Here is a 25,037-nt window from a genome sequence, read left to right as displayed (position 1 = left end):
TATCCACACTTCTGCAAACAACTGCTATGAAATGCCATGGATTTATGAATGGGAGGTATTCTTTAGATTATAATCCATACTGCTCTTACTATTCTTAAATCACGCTCCTGTTGCATCATTGGCAGTGCAGCCTTTGAAGTTCCTTGCAGATTTTCCACTTGCCTCATCACTGGAAGGAGTTAAGAGCAGGTTCTTTAGAGCTTTTGGCTCCAGCTTTAGAAGGTGGAAATGCTGGTTGAAAATAGAATTGTGAGTTTGCAGTTTAGACTGCAAAAACCAAAATTATTGATTTTCAAATGCTTTTTTTTCCACTAATTTTTTTTTTAGGAAAACACTAATGCAAAACAAATGCACATGTTTTTTGTAATAATTATTAAAATTACATAAACTATTGCCTTGTAACTTTACTATAGGTTTGCTGACAGTTGTTTTAAATTTTCCCAGTATCAGTTCTTATTATTTTTAATATTTTATTTCTCATATATAGGATTTCTCTTCAGTACAATTAAGTCAATTAAGTGTCTGAATATTTGCTAGGAAAGAGTTTTCATTTAGCCACAATGACTTTAACAATCTACTTTGTGTTTATGACATTGTTCACACATCTACTTATGTTTTAAAATATCTGACTTGATTGCTTGAATACTTAAGTGTATCTCTCTAGAGGTCTTCTGTGTGATTAACATTGCCACTACCGTGGCCTGGAAGCTGGAGAGCCAGAGATGAATTTACAGCTATGTTTGGTGGGCAGCCCTGGAAGCTTTCTTAGCTCCAGTACCTGCTAAATTTAAGTTTGCTGCATGGCAGTGGGAACATCCTGTACAAAGCAAAACAGCTTACCTATGCAATTGCCAGTAATATTTCAATTGCTTCACCTGAAAGTGAGCTTGAAGTGCTTTGCATTTGATTTACAGTGCACTTCATTTGGATGAGTTCTTTAATTGGAATTAATGGGTTTTGGCCCTGGGTGTTTCTGTCAGGAAATTATGTGGTTTGCACTTAGATTTTTGGGTGTTTTTTTAGTAGGATCTGTGCTGGAGGAAGAATTTTATTTAATATCTAGTGATGCCTTGATATAGCTTTAGTCTTTAAAATATTTGCTTCAAAAATAAAATTTCCCATAATGTTGCCTAATTGATCATTTCAGAAATAAGGTTCAAGGTTAAAACATCCATAACTCTGTCGTGTTATGTCCTGAGTTAAATTAATGGGGTGGGACTGGGCCATTTTCAAATCATGTAAAAATCACTTGCATTTGCTGTTGCATTCACAAATATGACTGGTTTTGGCTTGATCTGACTTATTTCAGACATAGTTTTTCAAGTTCTGCACCACTTCTGCCCAATTTGCTTGTTATACAGAATCATCAATCACCTTTGTGACATGAAGAACTCTCTCCTGAGAGCTTACAACTTAAGCAAGATGTCAATTTGCTGTAAAGAGGCAAAAAAAAACTAGTAAAGGCATGATCAGGCTAATAAATAAATTAACCAGTTTAAAGGCTTCATAACAAATAAGACTTGAAGATAAAAGGTCAGAATTAATTTAGGCATTTAGGTAAGACCTCCAGACACGCACACATTAGCTCCTTTTATGAACCCCTATTAGCTGTGCAGGCACAAACCCTTGATAGAACTTATATATTGGCCCATTTTGGAATAGACTGTATGAGTCTGGAGTTTGCCTTCTTAAAGTCCTGAGTCACTATTCAAAGAATAACAAGTTAATAAAATTAGCTTCTGTGACTTAATACAGATTTTGGATTAAATTGATCTGTTCAGCCTGCATACCTCATAAGAATTTTCAAATACTGAAAAAATCTAGTTCACTTCACTGCTGAAAGCTGAATTCATCTGACAGAACTCTGGTTTTGAAGGCAGGCTGTCATTCCAGTACATGGAAACAAATGAATAATGTTGTGTCATTCCTTTACTTAAGACTGTTTATTGAGGGGGGAATCTTACATCCTCAGGGCTTTCAGTGGATCAGGCATCTTTTAGTGAACTTCCTATTCAAAGGGGATTATTTCTGAAGTCACTGCCATTCTCCCTTCCAGATAAATTCCATTATGTGTTGCCAATCACAATGCCTTGTCACTCTGTTGGAAATGAAATTAAGTAATGCGTTTTCAAGTTGCTGGAAGACAGATGATGCAGTGAAAGTATTTCAGCTAACCTTAAAAGCATACATTCACTTAGGGGCTAAAAATAGGATAGTTCTTTTTAATGCTTTGGTTTTTTACAAATGAATGTTAGAATGCCATTAAAGCCCAGAGGATGGAGCCATTTCTTCTGGGGGAAGGTTCTTTCCTTTAGAAGCACTGCTGGTGCAGTGCAGCTCTTGAAAGCAACACGGTTGCATTAATTGTTCTGTGTAAGACATTTGTTTTTTGGAGTACTCAACATACATGTTTTCACCCCTTGGTCACTTAATCCAAGCCTGTTAACCTTTGGATCTGTTGCAAATAAAACTAGTAGCTTTCCTGAATGTTGATATTGAAATGACATTTTTTTATATTCACTTGGATCTTCATCAGAAACGTAGCAAGTCAACAAACTTGTTACTCCTAAAGGGCTGTCTAGAGAGTTCTTTCTACAGTACAGTACTTAAATGCAAGGCTAATGTAATATGTGCATGATAGTTATAAAAAATCAAATTGCAGTTAGTAAGTAGCATTAATTACTATGCGCTATATCCCTGAAATCTAGTTGATTGCTTTTATTTCTTGTTTTTCAGATTGTTTGAAGGAAGGTCACCAAGAAAGCCTGAGAAGCTTAAGACCCTTTTCTGCTATTTTAGAAGAGTCACAGAAAAAAGTATATCCTTTATTCTTTTTTTGAACTACAAAGCAGATGCATGTCAAATTTAATCCCATTAAATTTAGAAATGGCTATGCAGCATTATGATGGAAGTGTCTAAAAAAAGCCAGCTTGCAAAGTACACTGATATTCATATACATATGATTACCATCTATATGATGCATGCAAGCAAATTCTTGCACAGGGCTTCTTCTGTTTTCTTTTTTCTGATAAATATATGTGTGTGTGTATATGGAGGGTGTGTAAAATCCAGATATATATTTTCACCCCCTTGTAGATATATATATATAAAAGTACGTGTGTATATCATTGTGTATATGTGTAGACATAAATATGTGTATAATGTCTGGAATATATGCCCAGCATCACAGTGAGAATGTAGGGGGAACTTGGCACCATATACAGTCATTAAAATCACAGACTTAAGATTTGGAGTCAGGTTTCAAGTTTCCTGCAGTACTCAATTCTTTGACTGGAATGTTTGTAGTTTGAGGGATTTTCCCCTACTTGTGTTGATATTTCAGGTATTTCCCTTCTATTGTCCCAAAGCAAAGCTGTTGTGAAGTTTGCCCAGTTCAAATAAAAAAGTGATAGCAAGACATGAGATATCTCCAACTCTTTGAGAAATTAGTGCACAGTCAGATCTTCTGTTATTACCATGAATTGAACATCTGCACAAACTTTCACAAATAGATTTATTTTTGTGATAACTGTATCATACCTTATATATTGCATTTTTGGGGAGAAAGAGATTTTACTGCAGTAGCATACATCACATCTGCAGCAATATCCTTACTATAGTCTTTTTTAAAGAACCATATTTACATTTTTTTACATGTCAGCATTTCCCTATTAGGTTCATATTTTCTCAGAATGTTTTAAAAGAAAAGACAGCTTTAAACTATTAAATATAAGAAGCCCTTGGTTCAGTCCATCTTCAGTTCATCATTTTAATTCACCACAAACTAAATGCAGCTATAGCCTGTTTCAGCTGTCAGACTTTCAACACTGTCAAGAGAACTAAATTTCTGAGGTAAAAAGTAAATTATGATTTATGTGTGGGACTGAGAAGAGATACAGTGTACTAGCTTTTTTTAATACTTGAGTTATAAAGTTTTCATGCAAACCAAATCCTAAATTTAGGCAGCTGTCCCTGACCCACTGTGCATATGAAATTTGTTGGGAACATGCTTTATGAACCTACCATATTAGATTCCCTAAGATTATAACTTTAAATAATATTTAATGAGATTCTCGAATGCTCTTTTCTTGAATTAAAAATTTTTTATTCTTTTTTTTTGTCTCAGGAATTCCTAAGACTGAATAACTCAGGAATTCCTAAGACTGAATAACTCTCTAAATTACTGTAATAATTTTGCAACTCTTTTTACTGTTAATAGTAATTGAATTCTGTGTAAAAGAACACAATGGAGACTGAAGACTTTGCACTTAAAAGTTGAATGCTTAGTTTGTATAATACTGCAACTGATACCAAGGGTTCCCATCTGGAAAATCACTTGATTACTGAATGCTGTGCACTTTTCTTAAGAGCAAGTAACCCTTTTTTTCCCCTAAACCCCTATAAATTGCAAAGAAAAGCATAGGACAGTTTAAGGCTTTTAGAAGGATGAGTTTGTGCTTTACATACTGTTTTGAATGTTTTCACAAGCCAGTGCAGTAGACTTGTTCCAGCAAAGAAATGACTCTCAAATGAAGTTTTTTTTAGGATGGCATCACCTAATAAAAGGCTGATATTTCCTTTCTGTTGCAAAACTGAACTTTTTTGAGTAACATAAGGAAAAAAGATGGTACTGCATCCTTCCTGCAGAGAGCAACACCTCTTTTTCTCTCGAGGGCAGGAGTCTCTTCTCAGTTGGAATACAGTGAATTTCACTAGCATCTTGGCAGGGCTGAAAACTGCTTGGTTTGGAATCCACTAACACTGCATCTTTATTGACATAGTAGGACTTTCTTGGAAATATGAGCTGCTGCTTCAGCCATCCATAGTACTCACTCTGTGGTTTGCCTGGTGGTACTGAACAGTAGCTGCTTTCAAACTGTACAGTTTCCTTTTTTCTAAGTGGCAGCACATTTGACTTCAATTACTGAGTCTTTATAGTAGTGTTTACTGTTAAAGGGAAAATCGCTTAAGAAAAAGAACAATACTCAAACTACAAAGCTGTAAGAGAAGTAAATACTTTGATCTTCATGTTATTTGTCTTTAATTTGAGCGTAGGCTGTCAGGGAAAGATTCAAAGTAACTCTTGGGGAAAGTTAAGCTCTTGGTTTCTGCTAAGAATGATGATTGTAATTTTAAAAGCTTACCAGTTAAAATAATCTAAGGACTAAAGCTCCCCTACTTAATGCATTTTCCTTTGGGGTTGGTTTGCCTGTAGAACCTACGGGATTGGTGACGTTTACAAGGCAGTGTCTCCAGGAATTTCCAGACTGGGAGAGGTAAGTCAAACATCCTGTTAATGCAAGAAATGTCTTAAATCCATGATAACTGAATCTCATTCATGTGCAATTCATTCAGGCCTGGAAGAACTGCAGAAAACAATATTTGCTATGGATTGTTGCAGAAAGGAGTGAGAGGGAAGTGGGTGAACTGCCACAAGTAGTTTGTGTCCTGATTTGTCCATAAAGCCAACAAGTCTTAAGTTTTAAAACATAGCATGTCTTTGGTGCTGTTGCTTGAGTGGGGAAAAAAGAGAGAGATGACTTGATTTAAGAAATGACAGGAAATATAACAAATATGGGTGATAACCAGCACGAACACAAGTGTAGCAGTTTTCTTGCTGGTTAGCAAGTTAATGTGGGACAAGAAAAACACAGAACTCCAATTTCAAATTTGGGGCTTTATGGTGAAAGAGGTGAAGAAGCTGAACAATTTACTATGTTAAACCTTTAGAAATTGTTTCTGAATGGCAAACGTATTTTCTTTAATCCTTCAGGGGTTTTGGTTTTTTTAAACCACCTTATGTTTAAGAAGTTTGGGTTTGGCTGAGTTTTGTTTTAAAATGGATGCTTTTGTGTGGAGGTTCTGTAATTGTCCTCTCTGTACAATATTTTTCCTCAATGGTAGATCTCAGAAAAAACTCTCTAGACTGCATGTCACCTATGAAGGCACCATCGAAAGCAATGGACAAGGTATGCTACAGGTAAGTGATGCAACAGTTAATGTGGCTTTATGTCATGTTTTTGTTGTACTTTTATGGTCTGCCAGCTTAACAAAGTTATTTGTTTACCCTCAATTGACTTAAATGACAAGATGTTATGCAGTGTAAAAGAAACATCAGAATTAATTCCATGGGCACTCTTCCACTGTCAGTGTTCCCCAGCTCTAGGTAGCACATGTACCTGATACAGAAAGGGCTGACAGAAAATCACAAGCCCTGGACAGCTTCAGGTCTTCTGGTTCAAGCCAGGACTGAAGATTGACAGGATAAAAGATTCAGGCTGTGATCTTGATGACTTGTCAAGGGTTTCAGTTTATTTTTAAAAAATTATTCTTGTGCCCCAGACAGTGACCAGGTCAGTAGTTCAGGAGACTTTCTTGCTGCTGCCAGCACCACTGTTTCAGTCTGGGAGGCAGTCAGCAAAAGAAATTCATAAGGAGGATGTCCTCTCCATATCTATAAGAAGGAACATATTTGAGTTTTCAATATTTTTGTTTGCTTTCTGCTTTTCTTAAAAAAAAAATAGACTGCCTTTTAGAGTTCTTTTACCAAAAAAAAAAAAACCAAAGCAACAAAACACCAAACCAAACCAAAAAAAACCAACAAAGCAACAAAAAACCAAACCAAAAAAAACCAACAAAGCAACAAAAAACCAAACCAAACCAAAAAAAAATCACGCAAAAAACCCCAAACTACAAACAAATAAAACCCCCAAAACAAACAAACAAACAAAATTGGAACTTTCTTAGCAGGAACAAGTACTGCATAGGAAGAGGAGTACAAAGAATAGGAGGACTTTTTTTCTCCAATGCTTTTTGCTCAGACTTTAAAATGTCTCATGACTTTATGAAACTTGAGCATTCAAATGAGTGTTGAAATTATTAAGAACTCAGCAACTGCTCAATAATAACCATTTTTATAGTGTTGCACTCTGTAGAAGTAAGTATTGCCTAGGATGTGATCTTCTTCCTCCTGGCTATTTCAAGCCAAATATTTCAGCTGAGATGAAGAGCAGTCACTCCAGGAGGGAGCAGGATGACCCAGGCAGGACAATGCAGGAGTCCCCAGTGCCCCCAGCCTTGGCTGGCTGGCACAAGCAGGGCAGGGACAGGGACAAGAACAGTTCCTGCTGACTTGCTGGTGGCCATCAGCCAAAGGTGATGAGTCAGGGCACCAAGGACAATCCGAGACATCCAAGCAGGGACATCCAGGCACCAGCAGGGACAGGGCTGGGCTGGGCCCACACGTGATGTGTCTCAGGCCAGCTCCAGGACAAGGGGGGCTGTTTGTGACACAGGCTGAGGGGTCACTCAGCACAGTTAAAGTGCTTCTGGGGCCTTGGCACACTGAACATTTGTGTAGCTTACATGTAACTTTTTTTGTTGTAGTCAAGTTCAGTAAATCTCAAACAACTGGAAATGTGTTGGTATTTCCAGGATAGACTAAAGGAGCACCTGCTGCAGTAGTGTCTGGCTCTTGGTGTGCTTTAGGCTTGCCTCTAACTCCTGATCAGTTTGTAATCTACACAAGTGTTCAAGTCACTCCAGCAAGTTTTGTTCTCCTCCTGTATATGTGCTCTTATCTAAGTAAAAACCAGTAAGAAGCTAATAGCATTTGGAAGATGAAGTGACTTTTTAAAATAATAAATTTCTGTGGGCAGTTAATTGGCATAAATAGTAATTACTTTATTGAATAAACAAAATCCTTGTAAAACTGTTGTTTATATGAAACTGTAATTTGCAAAAATGTGTACTATTGCAGCAAAAAAATAGTCCAGAGCTTCTCTGTTTCAAGTAGAAACCTTAATAGTCAAAATTACTTGCCTTGTTCAAGTGCATTTCAAGGAGAATTTGTAAGGGATTCTGTTAGTGCATTTCAAGGAGAATTCATAAGGGGTTTATGGGTATAGAACTGTTACAGGGACACTGCTAATCTAAAAATTCTTCAGTGTGGACAGCTGGGGCAGAATGCTTATTAAAGGACAACTTAATGATTTTTCAATATCCCTAAAAAAACAAAAAGACTGCTCTAATTTGCTGTTTTCATCTTTCACATTTACTGAAATGTGTTTTCTTCCTAAATATGTGCTCTTCAAGGAAAACCCACAAAACCTGGATTCAGAGTATTTGAGATGCCAGAGTTGTTTTTGCTGTGTAATGTCTCACTTGTCCTACGTTTTCTGAGAAGTGGAATGGAAAAAAGAGAAAGGCATGATCATGTTAATCAGTCCCTCTGCTTGTATTTTTAAGTGAGATTTCAGCAGATTTCAGCAGCAGATTTCAGCAGAATTATTGAATTTGTACAGGACTTTATTTACCTTGGTAAATGAAAGGATTTTACCCTATTTGCTTATCTCATAATCCCCCTGAATATGTTTTTGTTAGGTTGATTTTGCAAACCGTTTTGTTGGAGGTGGTGTGACTGGGGCAGGACTAGTACAAGAAGAAATTCGGTTTTTAATCAATCCAGAACTGATTGTATCAAGACTCATCACCGAAGTCTTGGATCACAATGAATGTCTTATCATCACAGGTTAGTCTTTGCAGAAAATGTTTCACATCTAATTCTGATTTTATATATAGAAAATATATTTCAGGTTGAAGTTTAGTATGTTTAAATGCTTTAGGGATAAAAAAAAAGGAAAAAAAAGTCAATACTCATGTGACAAAGAGCTTCCTACTTTATCCCACCCCTTAAGACCATGTTCCAATAGATGCTTTGTGAAACAGGCAAAAAGAATAAAAAGTGAGAGCAAGCAGACAGAACTTTTTTGTCCTGAGTGTCTCTAGCTAAAGAATGCTGTTGACAATATAGGTGACAGCCACAATTACCATCTATTAGCTGGTCCCAACTATCAGTGGGTAATGCTTCTGTTAAAGGATGGGCAATTTTTGTTCCTGTCTGGAATTTGTAACATTTGGTGTGATCAGTGGGATTGAAAACTGAGAAGAGGAACTACCTTCTGGTTACCTAAAAGGGGAGGAAGCAGAAGAGGAAAAAATCAGCATCCATTAAAAAAGGGCAGAAAGTCAGGAACTGTCTCTTAAGGATTTTGATCCTGTAAGTTACACACATGTATTTGTGTTGCTTGTGAGTTTGCAATTACAGCATCAAAAACTTAACTGCTTCTCCAGTATGTTGTGGAGGGGCTGTGCATGTCCAGTGCTTTGCTGAAAGAGATTTCCTTTTTCTGTCCACCTCTGTCATAGAACTTGGAATGTTTTATTATCCACTGGATCAAAATAGTTTGCATCAAAAGACCAAATGTCACTGTTAAAAACTGGAGCGGCCCAGGTCACACCGTGTGTGTCTGGGTTCTATACATGAGAACAGTGAGCATTTCTCATGACTGAAAAATAAAATGATGCTACAATACTTTATTTACTCTAAAGAATAGCTGTACAGAAAAAATATACGATCAGAGAGATCCTGTGGGTAAATATTGTAATAGATTATGTTTATATTTTTCAGTCTGCTATAGTAAAAATATCGTGTTTAGGTACCTGAGCTGTCTCAAAAATCAAGACTTTGTATAGGTTTTAGAATACAGTTCTTGGAAAAGTCCATCTATAGCACTTCTTTCTCTTACAGGCATACACAGTAGAAAATTGAACTTAAATCTTGCAAGGCTTACTCTCTCCTGAGTTATTGATTGTACTGGGCAGAACATCTTTTGTTTTCAATGTTATACTTGGTAATCTTCTTAAGACAGTGTTTTATTTTGTTTTTCCACCCTGCCAGAATTAATGCCTTTTCTGTGAAAACTTTTTGATAAATTGGCTTTTGTGATTACCTTTTAAAAAAATGAGTCAGAAAAAAAATTCTTGGCTATCACAAACTTCTTTTGTATATTTTGGATATGATACTGTATTAACATATTAAAGCACTGAAGTTCTCTGGATGAGGGGGGTAAAAATAGAGCACAGCTATCAATCTGAGTAATAACTGATGGGGGAAAACTCTAAATGAATGTTTTGAAAGACCTTCTTCCATTCCCCTGCAAAAAAAAATGGACAAATAAAGGTGAGGACGTTTTTTCACTGCAGCAACATTTAGTTTTCTTGAGTACTTTACAGTGTTTTGCGATTAGTATTTGTGATATGGTGTTCTTCACTAATGGAAATATCCATTCCATCATTTTTATTTAATCCCTGGAGCTCTTCCACCTTGGTGCTTAGCCAGGTCTCCCCTGTGTCACAATCCTCTTGATAAATTACGTTCTTTGTGATGCATCTTGACTCAGTGGCCTAATGGGTATAACTGTGCAGTTTAAATTTGCAGAGGAGTCCAAGAAATTGGGAGATAAATTAAATTTGTTGTGATTGCACAGTATCTGGTTAATATCACTGCTGTAATGAATATGGAACTGGTCAAGCAAACAGTCAAGTTCTTCAGCATGGACATCTACCTACAGAAATGTCAACAGCAGTGCCAGAGGTTCCCACAGCTGCATTTCTGGCAGAGCTGTGAATGAATGTGAGTGGTTTTCATTCAGATTTTTTTTTCATTCTGTTTTTCCCCTGTTTGAGCTCACATGTACTCAGGCAGCATTAAGAGCAATGAAGCTGTGTTCCATGTTTGCTTTGAATCTGCAGATGGCCAGTCTGGACCACATCTTAGCAATGCATTTTTAGAGGCTTCTGACCACATTACCCAGGCAGCAGATGAGATCAGATAATTGGTTCAGCTGAAAATTTACTCAGGGGAAAATGGTTTTTCAGCTGGATTTAGCAGGCTGATCATGCCAGTGTCAGGAGAGCCAGAAGACTTAAGGAGGTACAAGATAAGGATTGGAAGAACTGACTGAAAGGGAGAGAAGGACCTTCCCCTCACTTTTGACATTAATGTGCCTTTATGTTGGTGACTACAAAACTATACTCTTGCAATTTTCACATCTGCTTTTTATTCAGTGCTAGTAGAACTGCCTCTCCAGAGGTAAAATCTCTAGCTCATAAGAAATACTAGAGGAACACTATAGTGGAGTTTTTCCCAATGCCTGGAAACACTATAATACTGTACAAGTCATATGCAAATATAAAGCTGGACTGTGGAGTCTGAGAAAGGTCTATTTATTGTTAGTCGTAGGTGCAAATCTTTCTAGGTTGATGAGATCCCATAAACACCAGCACTTGGCAGTTTCACTTTTTGTCTAATGCTGTAACTTTTACCAGTTTCACAAAGTATAGGTTTTTGAATGGCACTTGTATGTAGATTCTTTTGACTTTAGGTAGGCTTTTTTAGGTTTTGTAGCTTTTTTTTTTAAAGTTCTGATGGAACTCTGCTATTATGCATTATTTGTGGTTTGCCTTTTTTTACCCCTTTATTTTTTTTAATAGGAAGAAAAAAGATTCAACAGAAACATTAGCTTATCCAGCTTATCCCATACTGCTTCTGTTCTCCCAGAAACAAAAGTTTATATCCCAGTAGTTCAGAGGCAAAAGTGCTGCCAGTTGAATAATCATTTTTGCCTTACAAATTTCCAGAGCTTCACTTATGAAAAGTCATTGATTTTCATTAACTTTGGGTTTCTGGAACATGACTTTAGAGTTTGTGTGATTTCTTTGAGTTTCTCTGCTATTGATTTTTTTATAAATGTGTGTGTGTTTGCTTGTTTGTTTGTTTCCTGGTGCTTTTGTCATCAGACACTGCAATTCCATAAAAATTAATGAAAACAATGAACATTGAAAAAGCCAGCTTAATACTTTAACTATCATTTAATCTATCCTGGTACAATATCTTGATAACCTGGTGTTTTCTTTCCACACGTTAGACACCAAAGGAAATGCTTCCTTCTTGAAGTTGGAAGTTTTGTTGGATTGTCCTCTAAAGAGAGCTCTCAGAAAAGTCACGTACTTCCCTTGTCTGTCTTTTCTTGCTGTATGCTTGGACACTTTTTCCAAGCATATCAGTAAAACTGAATTTTATGTATGTCAGGAAGAGTCTTGCTGAAGGTTGATTGCCTGCAATTCAATTAGAAAGCTGATTTCTGAATATTGAAGCTACTTGTGGTTGTCCTTTGTATGAGGGCACGGATGTGTGTGAATACATGGGCATACTCTGTCATCCACAGTTTTGAGATGGTTTGGTATCAGGAAGTGAACTCTTGGTGAGGAATCTTTTACCATCCCACTCATTTTGCATAGCAACTTCTCAAAATAGCCTTGAGTGGGGTTTGTGTGCCCTCAGTGTGATTTATCATCTAGACAAATCTAAATAAATAATGAGTGGATAATAGGGCAGAGGAGTTAAAGAAGCACTGATAAGCCTTGGCAGTTAAAATTAATAAGGATAAATGGGCAAAATGTCTTGAAGGATATGCATAATTTTAAACAGTTTTTAACAGCTTGTTTCCTGTGCTTGAGACTACTGAAGGCCAACATTCAAATTCCCTTGTCAGTGAGGTTTAAAGTTAATAGTTTTATGGTTTTGATTGTTCAACTTTAATTGTATTTTTATTTTAGAGATTGGAAAACTAGACTAAATTTAAACATTTGTATTCTCAGGGTATTGCTGATCTACACAATAGTTAGGCACTACTCTTGTCTTAATAGTCAGATGTTTTGTGCTGTCAGCTTGCACTTCTTTCTAAAATCTATTTTTTTCCTGTTCTATTTATAGGCATAGCTGGTGTCATTACTTAAGGGGTTGCTCAACAGTTCTGTTCTTACTCTTACTGTTTATAACTTGTGCCAAATCATACCTGTTAGAACTGAAATTCTCCAAACAAGTTATCTTTTTCAGTCCCTCCTTCCAAATTCAGCTGGTGTGAGCTCAGAACTGGGGGAAAAGTTGTGATTTTTCTGTGGCATTACTTAAGGAGTATTTCTTTTAGGTGTTTGTACAATCCCCAGGTTTTGAAGCAAGGTCCTGAAGCTCTACAAAATGAGGTGAAAGGCAGCCCTTTAGAAAGGTTATGATCCTTGTTCTCAGTTAAGACGTGCTCCTTCTTGGTCTTGAGATAAACCATTCAAAAGGAGTTGGTATAGCAGAGCACAGTAGCTGAAATTACTGGTGGCCTTAATAAGCTGCTTTCTTACAGCCCTTCATGCTTGCCAAGATACGCTGTTGGACCTTTTCAGGAGCAGCCAAGTGTGTTCCAGACCGTGTTTTCTTGGGTCCTTGTGGTTTTACAGAAGTGGCTTGTGGTGCTGAGCACTGCAGCTGAGAGCAGTGGCCTTTAGTCCATTCAGTGCCATTAATTGCTGTGAAAGCTGACAATTCCTACCAGGAACCATAGTGCAGAAATGATGCTGAACCAATGTAAAACAAAACAAAAGGGAAGAGATGTATTGGTCAATAAGGCAAAGCTTTTAACAGCCCCACTTATGGTTGTGTAAAGTTGCCCTCAAGAGCCTGTAGGGCAACAACTTGGGTAACACTGGCATGTTGGAATCTGTTTGGTTTCTGACCATCAGGGTTTTCTTCAGCTGTATGGATTTCATTTAGTTAGAGAAATAAAACTCATTAGAATAATAAAATGCATAAACATATAGCTCACCAAATACATTTGAATTTCTTTATATTTTTCTTCTCATGTTTCCTAAACTGTTGGCCCAGATGTTTGCTAAACTGTGTTGAAGTGGGGCTGCCACATTTTTAATGGCAGTGACTGTTACCATTGTGTTTACAGGTAGTAAGTAACCTCAAAAACAAAAAAAAGAAAGGCAAGATGCCATCACAGTTCTTGTTAACCAGATATTAGCTGGTAAAACTTTAAAGATGACAGGCAGTGTACTGGGAAGCTATTGAACTAGGGGAGTGGTGAAGTTGAAAACTGTCTTGTTGCTATTATGCTGGGCAGCAGACATAGATCTGCACTTGTCATGTTCTGTGGTGGATGCTACTCCTCACCTGTGGGAAAGGAGCTTCACAAGAAGATCTTGTTCTCTATTTTCCATTGCTTCTGGGAGCTGCATGTTCACTGGGAGAAGCAGTGATTCCTATCAGAGTTTCACCAAGTGAGAAAAATATGTACATATTTTATAAGTAATATGGAAAATGATTTGTTTCAGGTACTGAGCAGTACAGTGAGTATACAGGCTATGCAGAAACTTATCGGTGGGCAAGAAGCCATGAAGATAAGACCCCAAGGTAAAGTTTAAGTGAAGGAACAAATAAATGTTACAAATTTAATACCTTGGTGCTCTTAAGTATTTCCTAGCATTTGCCTTGATAGAGTATTTGACTGCTTGATGCTGCTCTCTTCAGTAGAGCAAACAAGTTAAGAAAGTTATATTAATAATAAGATGTTAATGCTAACAAGTGGTACCTGACCATATGTTGGTTCTTAGACCAACATCTTTTATAGTTGTATGTATTTAATCCACATTTTTGTTAAGATACTATGGATTGTAATGTCACAAGAATTTTGACAATAATACCTCAGGTGCAACAGTGCAGTTCATGTGTGGCAAAATAAGATTTAATATCATGAATCTGAGTAGAAAGCTCTGAGCTCTTGAATTTATTTCTCTGACAATGTTGTTATAGTGTATACAAAATATTATTCATTTGGTAGAGAAACATACACAATATACTCATTTAAATGTAGGAGGAAGACAGAGAGACACTGACCTTGCAGTGTTCTGGTGTACTTAATAAATAGTGCTGTGTAATTGGGTTTGTTTCACGTTTGTGCCCAAATTTATGGTGCAACCTGTCTCACTTCTGCTGCTGCTTTCCTTCCCAACCCACAGAGAGAGAGCACTCCATTGCCTGTTTCGAGTTCACCTTTTTAACTGCTTGTAACAGAGAAGCTTTGCAGAGAACTACTCATTTTGAGTTCTGGTTATATGGCCAATATTAAACAACTAATGCCATCTACTTTTCTTCCCCCTCCAATTCTAGGGATGAATGGCAACGCCGCCACACTGAAATTGTTGCTATAGATGCATTTCACTTCAGACGTTTCCTTGATCAGTTTGGTCCGGAGAAAATTAGAAGAGAGCTCAACAAGGCCAGTAACTTCTTAAATCAGCCTGCAGTCTAATGTTTATAGTACCTTTTCAAATATTTTTGTATTATTGTCTTCAGCTAAGGAAGTTCTTGCTTAGTTGTTTCTCATATAAAAAAAAAGATGAACTTCAGGGTTTTGCTATCCGATGTTAAACACAAGATGGTGAAAAAGAACTCTCGTCCTTTGATACACCATTCAAAGGTATAAAATACTTTCAAAAATATAAATGAAACTTGCTTATATGTTTTGTTGACTCTTCCCTGTCCTGCTTCTAAATGACAGGCTGAGAGTTGGGGTTCTTCAGCATGGAGAAGAGAAGGCTTCAGAGAGAGGCTTATTTCATCCTTCCAGTACCTAAAGGGGGCTTAAAAAAGGAGAGAGAGGGACCTTTTATACAGAACAAGGTTTTAAACTGAAAGAAGGCAGGTTTAGAGTAGATATTAGGAAGAAATTCTTTATTGTGAGAGTGGGGAAGCACTAGAACAGGTTGGAAGCTGTGGATGCCCCATCCCTGGGAGTGTTCAAGGCCAGCTAGGATGGGGCCCTGAACAACCTGATGTAGTGAATGTCATCCCTTCCCATGGCTTGGGGGTTAGAACTAGATGATCTTCAAGGTTCCTTCCAACTGAAATCATTCTATGATTCAAAATTATGGTATTAAGTTCTTTTCCTGTGCTTTGCTCTGTTGAATCCTACTCAGCTGTGCAGTCAAGGTGGAGAAGGAGGTGCCTCATGTTTTAACATGGTGACAGTTCATAGATGTGGTGCCACTTCCTTTTCTTGCACCTTTCTTCTCTGCTCCTGGGGTATCAGCATATTACCTGAGAGTTTATCTTTTCATATGTTGATGACTTCTTGAGTCATCAACAGCTGCTCATAAATCCCCATTCTTTATTTTCACAATAGTAAGGGTGGTTGCAGCTGGATATGTGTATATACATGCCAGTTAGAGCACACAGTGTTCAGAAGACTGACAAATCAGGCCAGTTTTAATCCTTTAAACAAAACTTCTAGACTTACATTCGAGACCAGCACACTTCCTACTAATAATTATTAATCATTATCCGTGTGTATTCGAAGTTGTCAGTCCTTGACCTTTCCCTGAGTTCTCTGTGTGTATACAGAACTGCACTTTGCAGTGTCTGTGGTCCTTGATAGTCTCAGACACCAAAGTTGCCAGGCTGAAGAACTCTTTGACAAGGGAAGCTGTAACTGTGGTGGGCATGTTTTCTCCTGTCCTCTGCCTATTTTGGGATTTCGTCCTTAAAGAAGATATTTGAGATGGTTCCCAGCCCTTGGTCTCTGCCCTGGACTATGTGCTGCATAATGTTTGGGAACACTGGGTTACTTTCCCTAGCCATTGCAGGTGCTTTAACATTTGCATGGCTGAGATTTTCCTGTTATTTGGTTTTCTTGTTTCACTGCTGCTCTTTAATTGAAGTTAAAGCAGTCTTTTCCCAGGTTTTGGGGTTGTAATTTTTCAGTGACTAGTAATTGCTATCAGCCAGCTGTTTATAGTTGAGATATTAGCTTTCAACCTGTGCCCATGTTTTCTGCTGTTATCCCACACACAGATTTTATCTCCTAACATGCTGTATCTGGAATCAGTCTCCAGTTCACATAGCAAATCTTTCTCAGCTGGTACAAATGCTGCTGGGCTGGAAGAGGGCCTTGCATGGCTGGTGTGAGGCACAGGTGGTGAAAGGCCTGTTACAGCAATGGCAGTGCTGTTTTTACTGAGCAGTTGAGTACAAGAATGGTAATTCAGTTATGCTGTATTAGTGTGCTTATGTTGGGGTTCAGAATGTGCTAATGATGAAGTCTCCTTAGTGTCCTTCTACATTTAGAGATGCAGCATCTGCTTTAGCTTGGGTGCTGAATATAAGGGCTCTGTGCTGCAGGTGTTAAAGCCTCCTGCTTCCTGTAGTATAGCAGAGTGTAGAATAACATAGGATGTATTTTAAACAAATTCAAACATAGGAGTAGGCTGCCCAGATTCTCAGCCAGAAGAGGAATACACCCCTTCAAGATGATGTACAGTGCTGAAGGACTAATTTAATTTAGTTGTAAAACCTTAGCATCTTGACTAAAGTAACATTTATCAGCTTGTTTCTTCATGGTCGATAATGAAATTAGCCCTGAAAAAGACAGTTAAGTACATTTTGTAAATTTCAGTGATATCTTAGAACAAAATTCAAATTACCCACACCAGCGAATTTATGATCTGCCTACGATTTTTAGTTTTATTGAGTTTGGATTTTTAAAATAAATTATGGTAGATCACCGCAACATTTATAAAGTGTATTTGTTTGGCTGATGTTGTTTTATGAGGACTAATTTGGTATTTAAAGAAAATTTTAAGCCTGAGTTAATTCTCTGTTTATTACAGTAAAGATTTGATCAAGCTTATTGGAGTTTCTTCAGTATTTTAATTATTCAAATATTTTTTTCATGTACTGTGGTGGAGTTTTCCATTTCATTTAATATTAACCTTAAGAGTTTTCTGTGGGTAAAAGCAAGTTGATGGAATAAGCTGCAACTGCATTTCTAGTATGATTTAGTAAATCAGGACCCATATACCCCAGTATATGCAGACAGGCTTTGAAATACAAGTGTTAGTAAACAGAGCTCGGGATCCAGAAGTTCTTTTGTTTGTCTGTTATTTTGTTGGACACTATGAAATTATTGAGAACAACCTCAAGTGATTCTTCTTAAAACATGTATCTTATTATAACTGTGTATGATTTCTCTAAGATCATTTGTCTTAAAGAACCAGATGTTCATTCCCAGTTAGTTTTCTCAAAAGTTAGATGTCTGAGGCTGACCCTTGTTTTTGGTTTAACCCATACCCAGAAAACAAGATTAATGTGTCTGAAGCCAGCTGTTCAGAGTAAGAAAAAAATAAATCACTGTGTCTGATTTCAGCATGAAGGTTTGCAGATCTGTGTGTAAGACATGTCACTGTTCTATCCTTGCTACCCCTTGAAATGATTGCCTAGTAAAGACTCTCGCTAGCAATGATTTCTCCAGTTAAAGTTTCACTTTCCAAATCCTGGGGAACAACTGACTTATAACTGGACTGGCAATCCCACTCATAAATGTCATTAAGACTATTTTTATAGTCCCCAATTAAAAAAAAAGCTGCAGCTTCATGTTTGACAAGAAATGCTTCCCTAAGAATTTTGGTATGCAGAACATATTTCAAACGGTGCTGAGTGTGAGAATTATATGTAATAGTTTTATGTGAAAACAAACCAATTGTAAGCATCACACAACTTCAAGTGTATGTTCTCTCATATTATTTAGAAGTTGTTACAACTTAAAATCAGATTCTTTTATGTAATTCAAAAGTAACAGCTTTTCTGTTTCTGATATGGAAGTAACTCCTTTAAAGCTGCACAGAAACCTTTCATATTCCTGCATTCCTAGGTGAAACTTATCTAAAATATTGATGCATTGTCTCTAAAAAAAAAGTGATGAGTTTTCTTTATCCTTTGTTTGCTATGAAAAATCATATGGGAGCACTTACTTAGATATTTTTCTTCGTTGCTGCTGAAGTCCTCCCAAGTATTTGCTGATGACTTATTGTGTCTGACGAGACAGGTTTTGTTCTCCATATCCTGGTAACTTGAGAAATACATGCCTATTAAGTAAAAGCTGAAAAGAAAATGGCATCCTGTTGCAACATCAATCCATTTCCCAGCTGGGAGGGTGGAATTTGAAGCATTATTGTCCCCACAGCCAGTGTACTGGCTTGCTTGGCCCACGAGTTTGGTGCAAACTTGCTTTGGACATTAATCACTCTAATGGCTCTGACTTGACAGAGCTGCATGCACCTGATGATGTGTAAGTGCTCCTTATGTAAACTCTGAATCAGGGCACCCTGCTGAATTTAACTGAATTATAACAGAAGTCTGAATTTGCAGCTTAGATCAGATTGGAGTGAAACTGTGGGTACTTCTGTATTAGACAATTGTACCAACTCAATACATTTTTGTACTGTTGAAAAACTTCCCAAAGAGATTTATCTTTTCTTCTGTACATGGAAGTACCTGCCTTTACTCAAGGTTTATTAGTGAATATCACACTTTCTTCTCCTACCCTCATTTGTTTTATTAGACCTGTACTGGAAGATGTCATTTTGTATTTTATTTTGAGTTCTGAGGAATTTTGGTGATACTGGATACAGCAGTTCAGCTATTATGTAATTTAAACAGGCCCAAAAGCAACAAACATGCTACCATCTACTGTTAGTTATTCTCTGCTCTGGATATCCTGATAAGGTTCCAGTAGCTGTGGTGAAATCCCTGGGACTCAACACTTGTATCTTAATTTTTAGCTTGGATCCAAATAAGGCAAACTTCTTCTTGCCTTAAATGTTTTTGTTACTGATCTTAAATTTAAAGGAAGACTAATGGTATATTGAAGTAGTTTGAATTTGGCATTGCTAGAAGACAATACTGATTATTGTTGTCATCTTACTGTTTGAAAGTGTTGCACCAGGCTGCCTATGAAATTCCTCTTCTGCCTCTTGTCTGCATGCAGGCCTACTGTGGCTTCTCCCGACCCAATGTTCCACCCCAGCATCTCTCTGCAATAGCCACAGGAAACTGGGGATGTGGTGCCTTTGGAGGGGACTCCCGATTAAAAGGTAAATTGCAGAAGTTTCCTTATGTCCAAAAGAATCAAATAACTTAGATTTTGATCCTTGGCCATATGTTTTCGTTCAAGTACATTTTTTGGGTTTTTTTTCTAATTAATACATTTTAGCCAAGAATCGGAATAGTAGTTAAAATATCCATAGAACTGGTTCATTAGCTTTGATCTTTAGGCCATGAGTAATGTGGCCTTAAACAATAAAAAAGTACACTGCTTTTATGTGCTGTTTCCAGTTTAAAGTGTGAGGTAAGTACGTGATGGTAAAATGCCAGGTTTAGAGGGACCTGTAGCACTGAAACCTTCAAAAGCACAGATACACAGTTTTAGTTCTCAAAAGAACATGTTCATTGCAGTTGTCAGTCATATAAATCAGTTGGCCTTTCTGGAGCAGACTTCTTAGATTATGTCTGAAATTCATATCTCTGCAGAGCTGTTTAAGGTACCTGGTAATTTGCAAGGCTTCACAAATTTGCTGGCAATGCTTCATGTTTAGTTTTGCTCCTTAATATATTGCTGTATGCCAGAGAGGTTTCCAGTCACTTAGACATGCTTCTTTCTTTCCTGACTTGCCTGTTATATCACTCACTTTCTCATGTTCTTTTATATTTAATTAGAGTATTTATAATGCAGCAGATATCACATGCCTACATTCATTTAAGACCTTTTCCATCAAGTCAAGAACTGATGGATCCTGACATGTAAATTGATACCCTGACTCATATATAAGTCCTAAGTAGAAATTTACATTTTTCTTGTTTCCAGGCATTTGGAGAGTATTTAAAATTTTCTTTTCTGAATGGCTTTAAGTAGCTACATTGAGACAAACAATCATCAGGCTCCTAGCTTCATTAGCTTTCTTTCTTAATGTGTTTTATTCATTGAGCATCTATTTTTTTCTCAATGCTCATTGATTTCCTGACAGTTGTTTTTTGATGTCCATTAGATAAAATGGGCTGCCAAGTGCAGATTGTCAATACCAGGAGCAGTATTCACTGCAGGATCTGAGCATATTTTGTTTGTGTTAGGGAGGTTTAATAAACACTTTAATTTGCATAAGGTCTTTGTCTTGGGTCTCAACTTTCATATCCCATGTATATTTTTTTTAATGTATGGCTTTCTGATAAAACTATGGCTCATCTGATTTAACTCATTATTTTCTCAACACTAGATGTGTCTTTTAGAATAGGGGTTGCTCACTGCATCACTGAGTCCAAGTAAATAGCTTTTGTTGTCTACAGTGGCTTGATAGTGTATTGGAATGACAGAATAGTTTTCATAGTTTAAAATCTTACTTTTTGACCTATATTCTCAAATATCCACCCTTATCCTTTAAGAATTAATATCTGGATCTATAACAGAGTCTTCAGAACCCTCAAAATATTTGATGCAATTGGATATAACTGGATAAGTGCCATAATGCACTATGATATTTTGTCATTATCTTTTTGAGTTGCAAATTAAAGGAACACAATTGTGTATAAAATATGGTTTCACTCAAGGTCACAAATGATGCAAAATCTTAAGTCTTCTTAAGGGAGGAAAAAAATAACCTGACTTGTTAAAACAGACCTGGTATGTAAACAAGCCAGATTCCAGCTAAGTTAGGGAAATTTCTACAGAATTTCAGTATAAACTCAAGACTTTCAATACTGAAAAAAATAGGTTTATATAATCAGGAGAAGTTGGAAGATCTTGTCTTGCTTTTGAAACCAGAGGATAATTTAACAGTTAGTAGCTGCTGGAGCTCTGTGCAACTGTCTAAACACTGGAAAAGTGTTGTTTTATTGCAAATGCAAAGGAAGTGATCTGATGAGGCATCTCATAAATACATAAATTTAACCTCTGTCGGTTGTGAGAAAGTTCTCCTTAGCTGACTTAGTGTTCTTGCTTAGGAAGTTCACTGGGAAGAGTGCTTTAAAAAGGCCCCTGTAGGATTAGTGGGAGGAGAGGAAAGCAGGCCTCTGGCCCCATGGGAATGCTGCTGAGGTGTTGCTGTGGTGTTCCTGAGGTCCTGGCTGTGCCTCCTGGGCACAGGTGTTGGCCCCAGCGTGGCATCGCTGTGCCTGCTCTTCCCGTGGGGCTTCTGCCTGTATCATGGCATGGAAATGTCACATGGTGGTGTATGTCATTAATGGCCAGAAGACTGAGAAGTCTGAGTCCTGGCAGAAACTTTGGTCCTAGTTTCATAAGATTTACAGCAATTCAAAATAAACAGGAGGATATTTTTAATGTCTTCTGTAAAGTGAAACTGCATTGTTTGTATGGAATGAATAATAGTATTCATTAGGTTCTGTTCCCCTATGCAAGCCAGTTAATTGGACTCTTTAAAAGCTGAACTACTGAAGCTTTACTAAATCCACAGCTGGTTCAGTAGTTTAATTAAAATATCATTCCCAGATTGAGATTAATTCCACATGTGAATCATGTAATTTATAATTTTAGCAATGGGTTTACAAGAGGGTTTTTTTGATTAAAGAATGCAATGTTTTACTAGATCTCTGTTTAAAAATGTGAAAGATTCTTTAGCTATGAACAGCTTTCTATTTAGCTTCCACTAGCAGGTGGCAATGCAGTATGTATGCTGTTTTATTTAACATTAATCTTTACAAAGACAATATTAATCACATTTTAATTAACTCTACTTACTGGGTAGAAAAGGAAAGAATATCAGAACTGTACCAGTAGGCTCTGAAGTAAGACAAGCTGCAATAGATTAAATAGTTGCTGGGGTCCATTATTTGGACTGTTGTAACATTCCCTGGAATGAAGGTGTGACTGATCACTTGCCTCTGTGACACTCCAGCCTCACAGCACTGGTTGGTGAAAGACCTGTGCTCTTTTAAGTTTGGTGCTACCTGAGAGGGTCCTTGTTCTTCTTCTCCTCTTTCTCGTTCTTGGCTCTGTGGTCTGGGGCCCTCCCTTGCCTCAGCTCTGGCTCTTGGCAGACCCTTCACTCAGCCAATTCAACTGCTGTTCTAGCAGAAAACAACTCCTACAATTTTCTGCCAGTTTGGTAAATGGAATTGGGACAATGAGATGTTTGAGTACCTGAGAGCTGCAGAAAAGTCAGGAGGTGGGTGAGAAGTGGACCAGAGCCACTTCTCCAGTTGCAGTGGGTCATTAGCTTGGCTCAGCTGGACTGTTGATCAATACCCCACATCACTTCTCAAGATGAATCTTCAAAAACCTGTTTCCAAAATAGGAAGCATTTTCTTTCTTCTCCATATAGAAGAACAGAGTCTTCTCTATATTGTAATGTTAGCCACTGACAGAACTTGGGATGCAGCTGGGTGCAGTGAGGGATGCAGCTTGGTCCAGTGAGGGATGCAGCTTGGTCCAGTGAGGGGTGCAGCTTGGTCCAGTGAGTGTGACAGAAAGCTGGAGGTTAAATAACATGAATTGCATTCCTGGCATCAGCACTCACCTCCTGCAGGTCAGCCTGAGCCATCGTGTTCCACACTGCTTGTCTCTGTTACGGGTGTGGTGGGCACCTTCAATTTGTGCAGTAAGAGGCTGCAGAACCACAGATCTCCTCTGGGAAGCTAAAAGTTGGGTCAGCTCCTGCTTTGCATAGCTTACCTAGGGTTGGCTCCATTCCTTCTGACAGGTGACAGAGCATGGAAATGGTTTGTACCCCACTGCCTGTGGCTCGATGCAAGCAGCTCAAACCAGGATGTGAGATGGGGCTCTGTTGCCTTGTGCTGCCACAGGCATTTATTGGCTAATTAGTGGCTGAGTCCTGGCACAGACCAGAAGAAACCCCTCTGAGTTTCAAGCACATTGTTTATCTGCAAAGTAGGGGTGGTTGTCACTAGCAGCTGTAGCAGAATACTGCAGCATCTGAGCTGCAGTGCCCAGTATTCTTAATTTTAACTACCCATTGTTCAGATTGCTTTGCAGTGTTCACCTGGAGATGGGTGCTGTGATTCTTTGGTGTAAAATTAGGCTGTGTTTTTCCCTTCAGCAAATGATTTGATCCTGTATTTATGTGTATAATCTCTTTTGTTGTTTCAGCCTTAATACAGATATTGGCAGCTGCTGAGGCTGGACGTGATATTGTTTATTTTACCTTTGGAGATGTGGAGCTGATGCGGGATATTTACAGCATGCATACTTTTCTCTGTGAGAAGGGCCAAACTATTGGTGAGCATAAAAAAATCTTTCCTTGCAGCAAAGAGACTTCACCATCTCTATGAGTAGAAATTTTCCAATGGAATTATCATCATCAAGTCCTGAACACAAGCACATAGGTCTTGGTTTATTTGTACCTGTTTCCAGAATGGGGAACTCTTCTGATTCAGGGTCAGCAGTGTAATCTGTTAGAAAACTTCTGGAATTCTTTCTAATTCACTTGGGAGTTAAGCTGTAGAATCTGGAAAACACAGATATATGTCGTAGGTAGAAGGTTTGCAAAAGCTTTTAATATAACTCAGTAATACTTTAAAAAGGGGAAATCTGCTTACACATTCCTGGTACAGATCTGTCTTACAGTGTAATTGGCAATGCATTTGTAAGTAATGTGTATGCAAGCCCAGTGTTGGGGTAGCTGGTGCAGGAAGTTGAGGGAGCCCATCCTATGTTCTGAACAACCTGAAACAGTCACATTCCCATTACATGGCTCCTCTGCCACTGCTCATTTAGAGAGACATTCCTAGCCACTATGTCTGTGTGCATGTGCATTGCCAGCCTTCATTTGCAATCATGCATTGCTCATATGGCATGTTCTTACATGTTTTTTAATTATTTCTTTTTTGTTTTGTTTTTTTTTTAAGGGGACATTTATAGGCTGTTGCTGAGATACTACAATGAAGAATGCAGAAACTGTTCCACTTCAGGGCCAGATGTCAAGCTGTACTCTTTCATATACAACACCATTGAGTCCTATGCAGATTCTACTGATGATGATGATGAAGAAGAAAAAGGGTTGTGCTTTGAAGATTAAAATAAATGTATCTGATCAGAATAATGTTTATCTCCTCCCACTGGTATATTGTGTGAAATGCTGGACATAATGAATGAGCTGGCTTAACTCAATCTATATTGACTGCATAGTTATGTATAACATTCAAACAAAAAAACTACAAACACCTTTGAGACACTAGATTTATTTGGTTGGTTTCATACATGAAAACCTTGTTCATGTGTGTACAGAAAAAGTTCTTTGGTAAGTCTGGATTGTGTTATACCTTGTTAAGTAGAATATTTTGGTACATGTGTATTTCACTCAAGAGATTGCTGAAAGACTTTAGAATATTTCCCTGTACTCCTTTGCCTTTATTTTTCAGAACTTTATGTAGATTCCTTACACAGACTCAGAGCTGGAGTGCAGGCAGCCATGGAACTCTGGGATGATGTCAGAGAGAAGCAATGGAATGATTGTTCTTGCTGAAAATTGTCATAATCCTTAAAGACTACCACGGTGCC

General features: G+C 37.7%; 1 protein-coding gene across 3 annotated transcripts in view; it reads left to right on the top strand.

The window, feature by feature from the left end:
• Positions 1–24,647, top strand: part of PARG (poly(ADP-ribose) glycohydrolase) — a 60,791-nt gene extending 36,144 nt beyond the window's left edge. For all 3 annotated transcript variants that reach the window (XM_029963172.1, XM_008929497.3, XM_018081585.2), the window contains exons 10-18: positions 2,737–2,816; positions 5,216–5,276; positions 5,905–5,980; positions 8,383–8,530; positions 14,011–14,089; positions 14,846–14,954; positions 19,500–19,605; positions 23,628–23,756; positions 24,386–24,647. In XM_029963172.1, the coding sequence (XP_029819032.1) occupies positions 2,737–2,816; positions 5,216–5,276; positions 5,905–5,980; positions 8,383–8,530; positions 14,011–14,089; positions 14,846–14,954; positions 19,500–19,605; positions 23,628–23,756; positions 24,386–24,555 (958 nt within the window). In that variant the 3' untranslated portion in view covers positions 24,556–24,647. The remainder of the gene's footprint in view (positions 1–2,736; positions 2,817–5,215; positions 5,277–5,904; positions 5,981–8,382; positions 8,531–14,010; positions 14,090–14,845; positions 14,955–19,499; positions 19,606–23,627; positions 23,757–24,385) is intronic.
• The last annotated feature ends 390 nt before the right edge of the window (positions 24,648–25,037 follow it).

The sequence above is a fragment of the Manacus vitellinus genome, unplaced genomic scaffold (assembly GCF_001715985.3).
Source record: "Manacus vitellinus isolate BGI_N305 unplaced genomic scaffold, ASM171598v3 scaffold_54_pilon, whole genome shotgun sequence".
Classification (NCBI taxonomy): Eukaryota; Metazoa; Chordata; class Aves; order Passeriformes; family Pipridae; genus Manacus; species Manacus vitellinus.
Note: the sequence above shows the minus strand (reverse complement) of the source record. Positions and strands in the feature narration are given on the sequence as shown.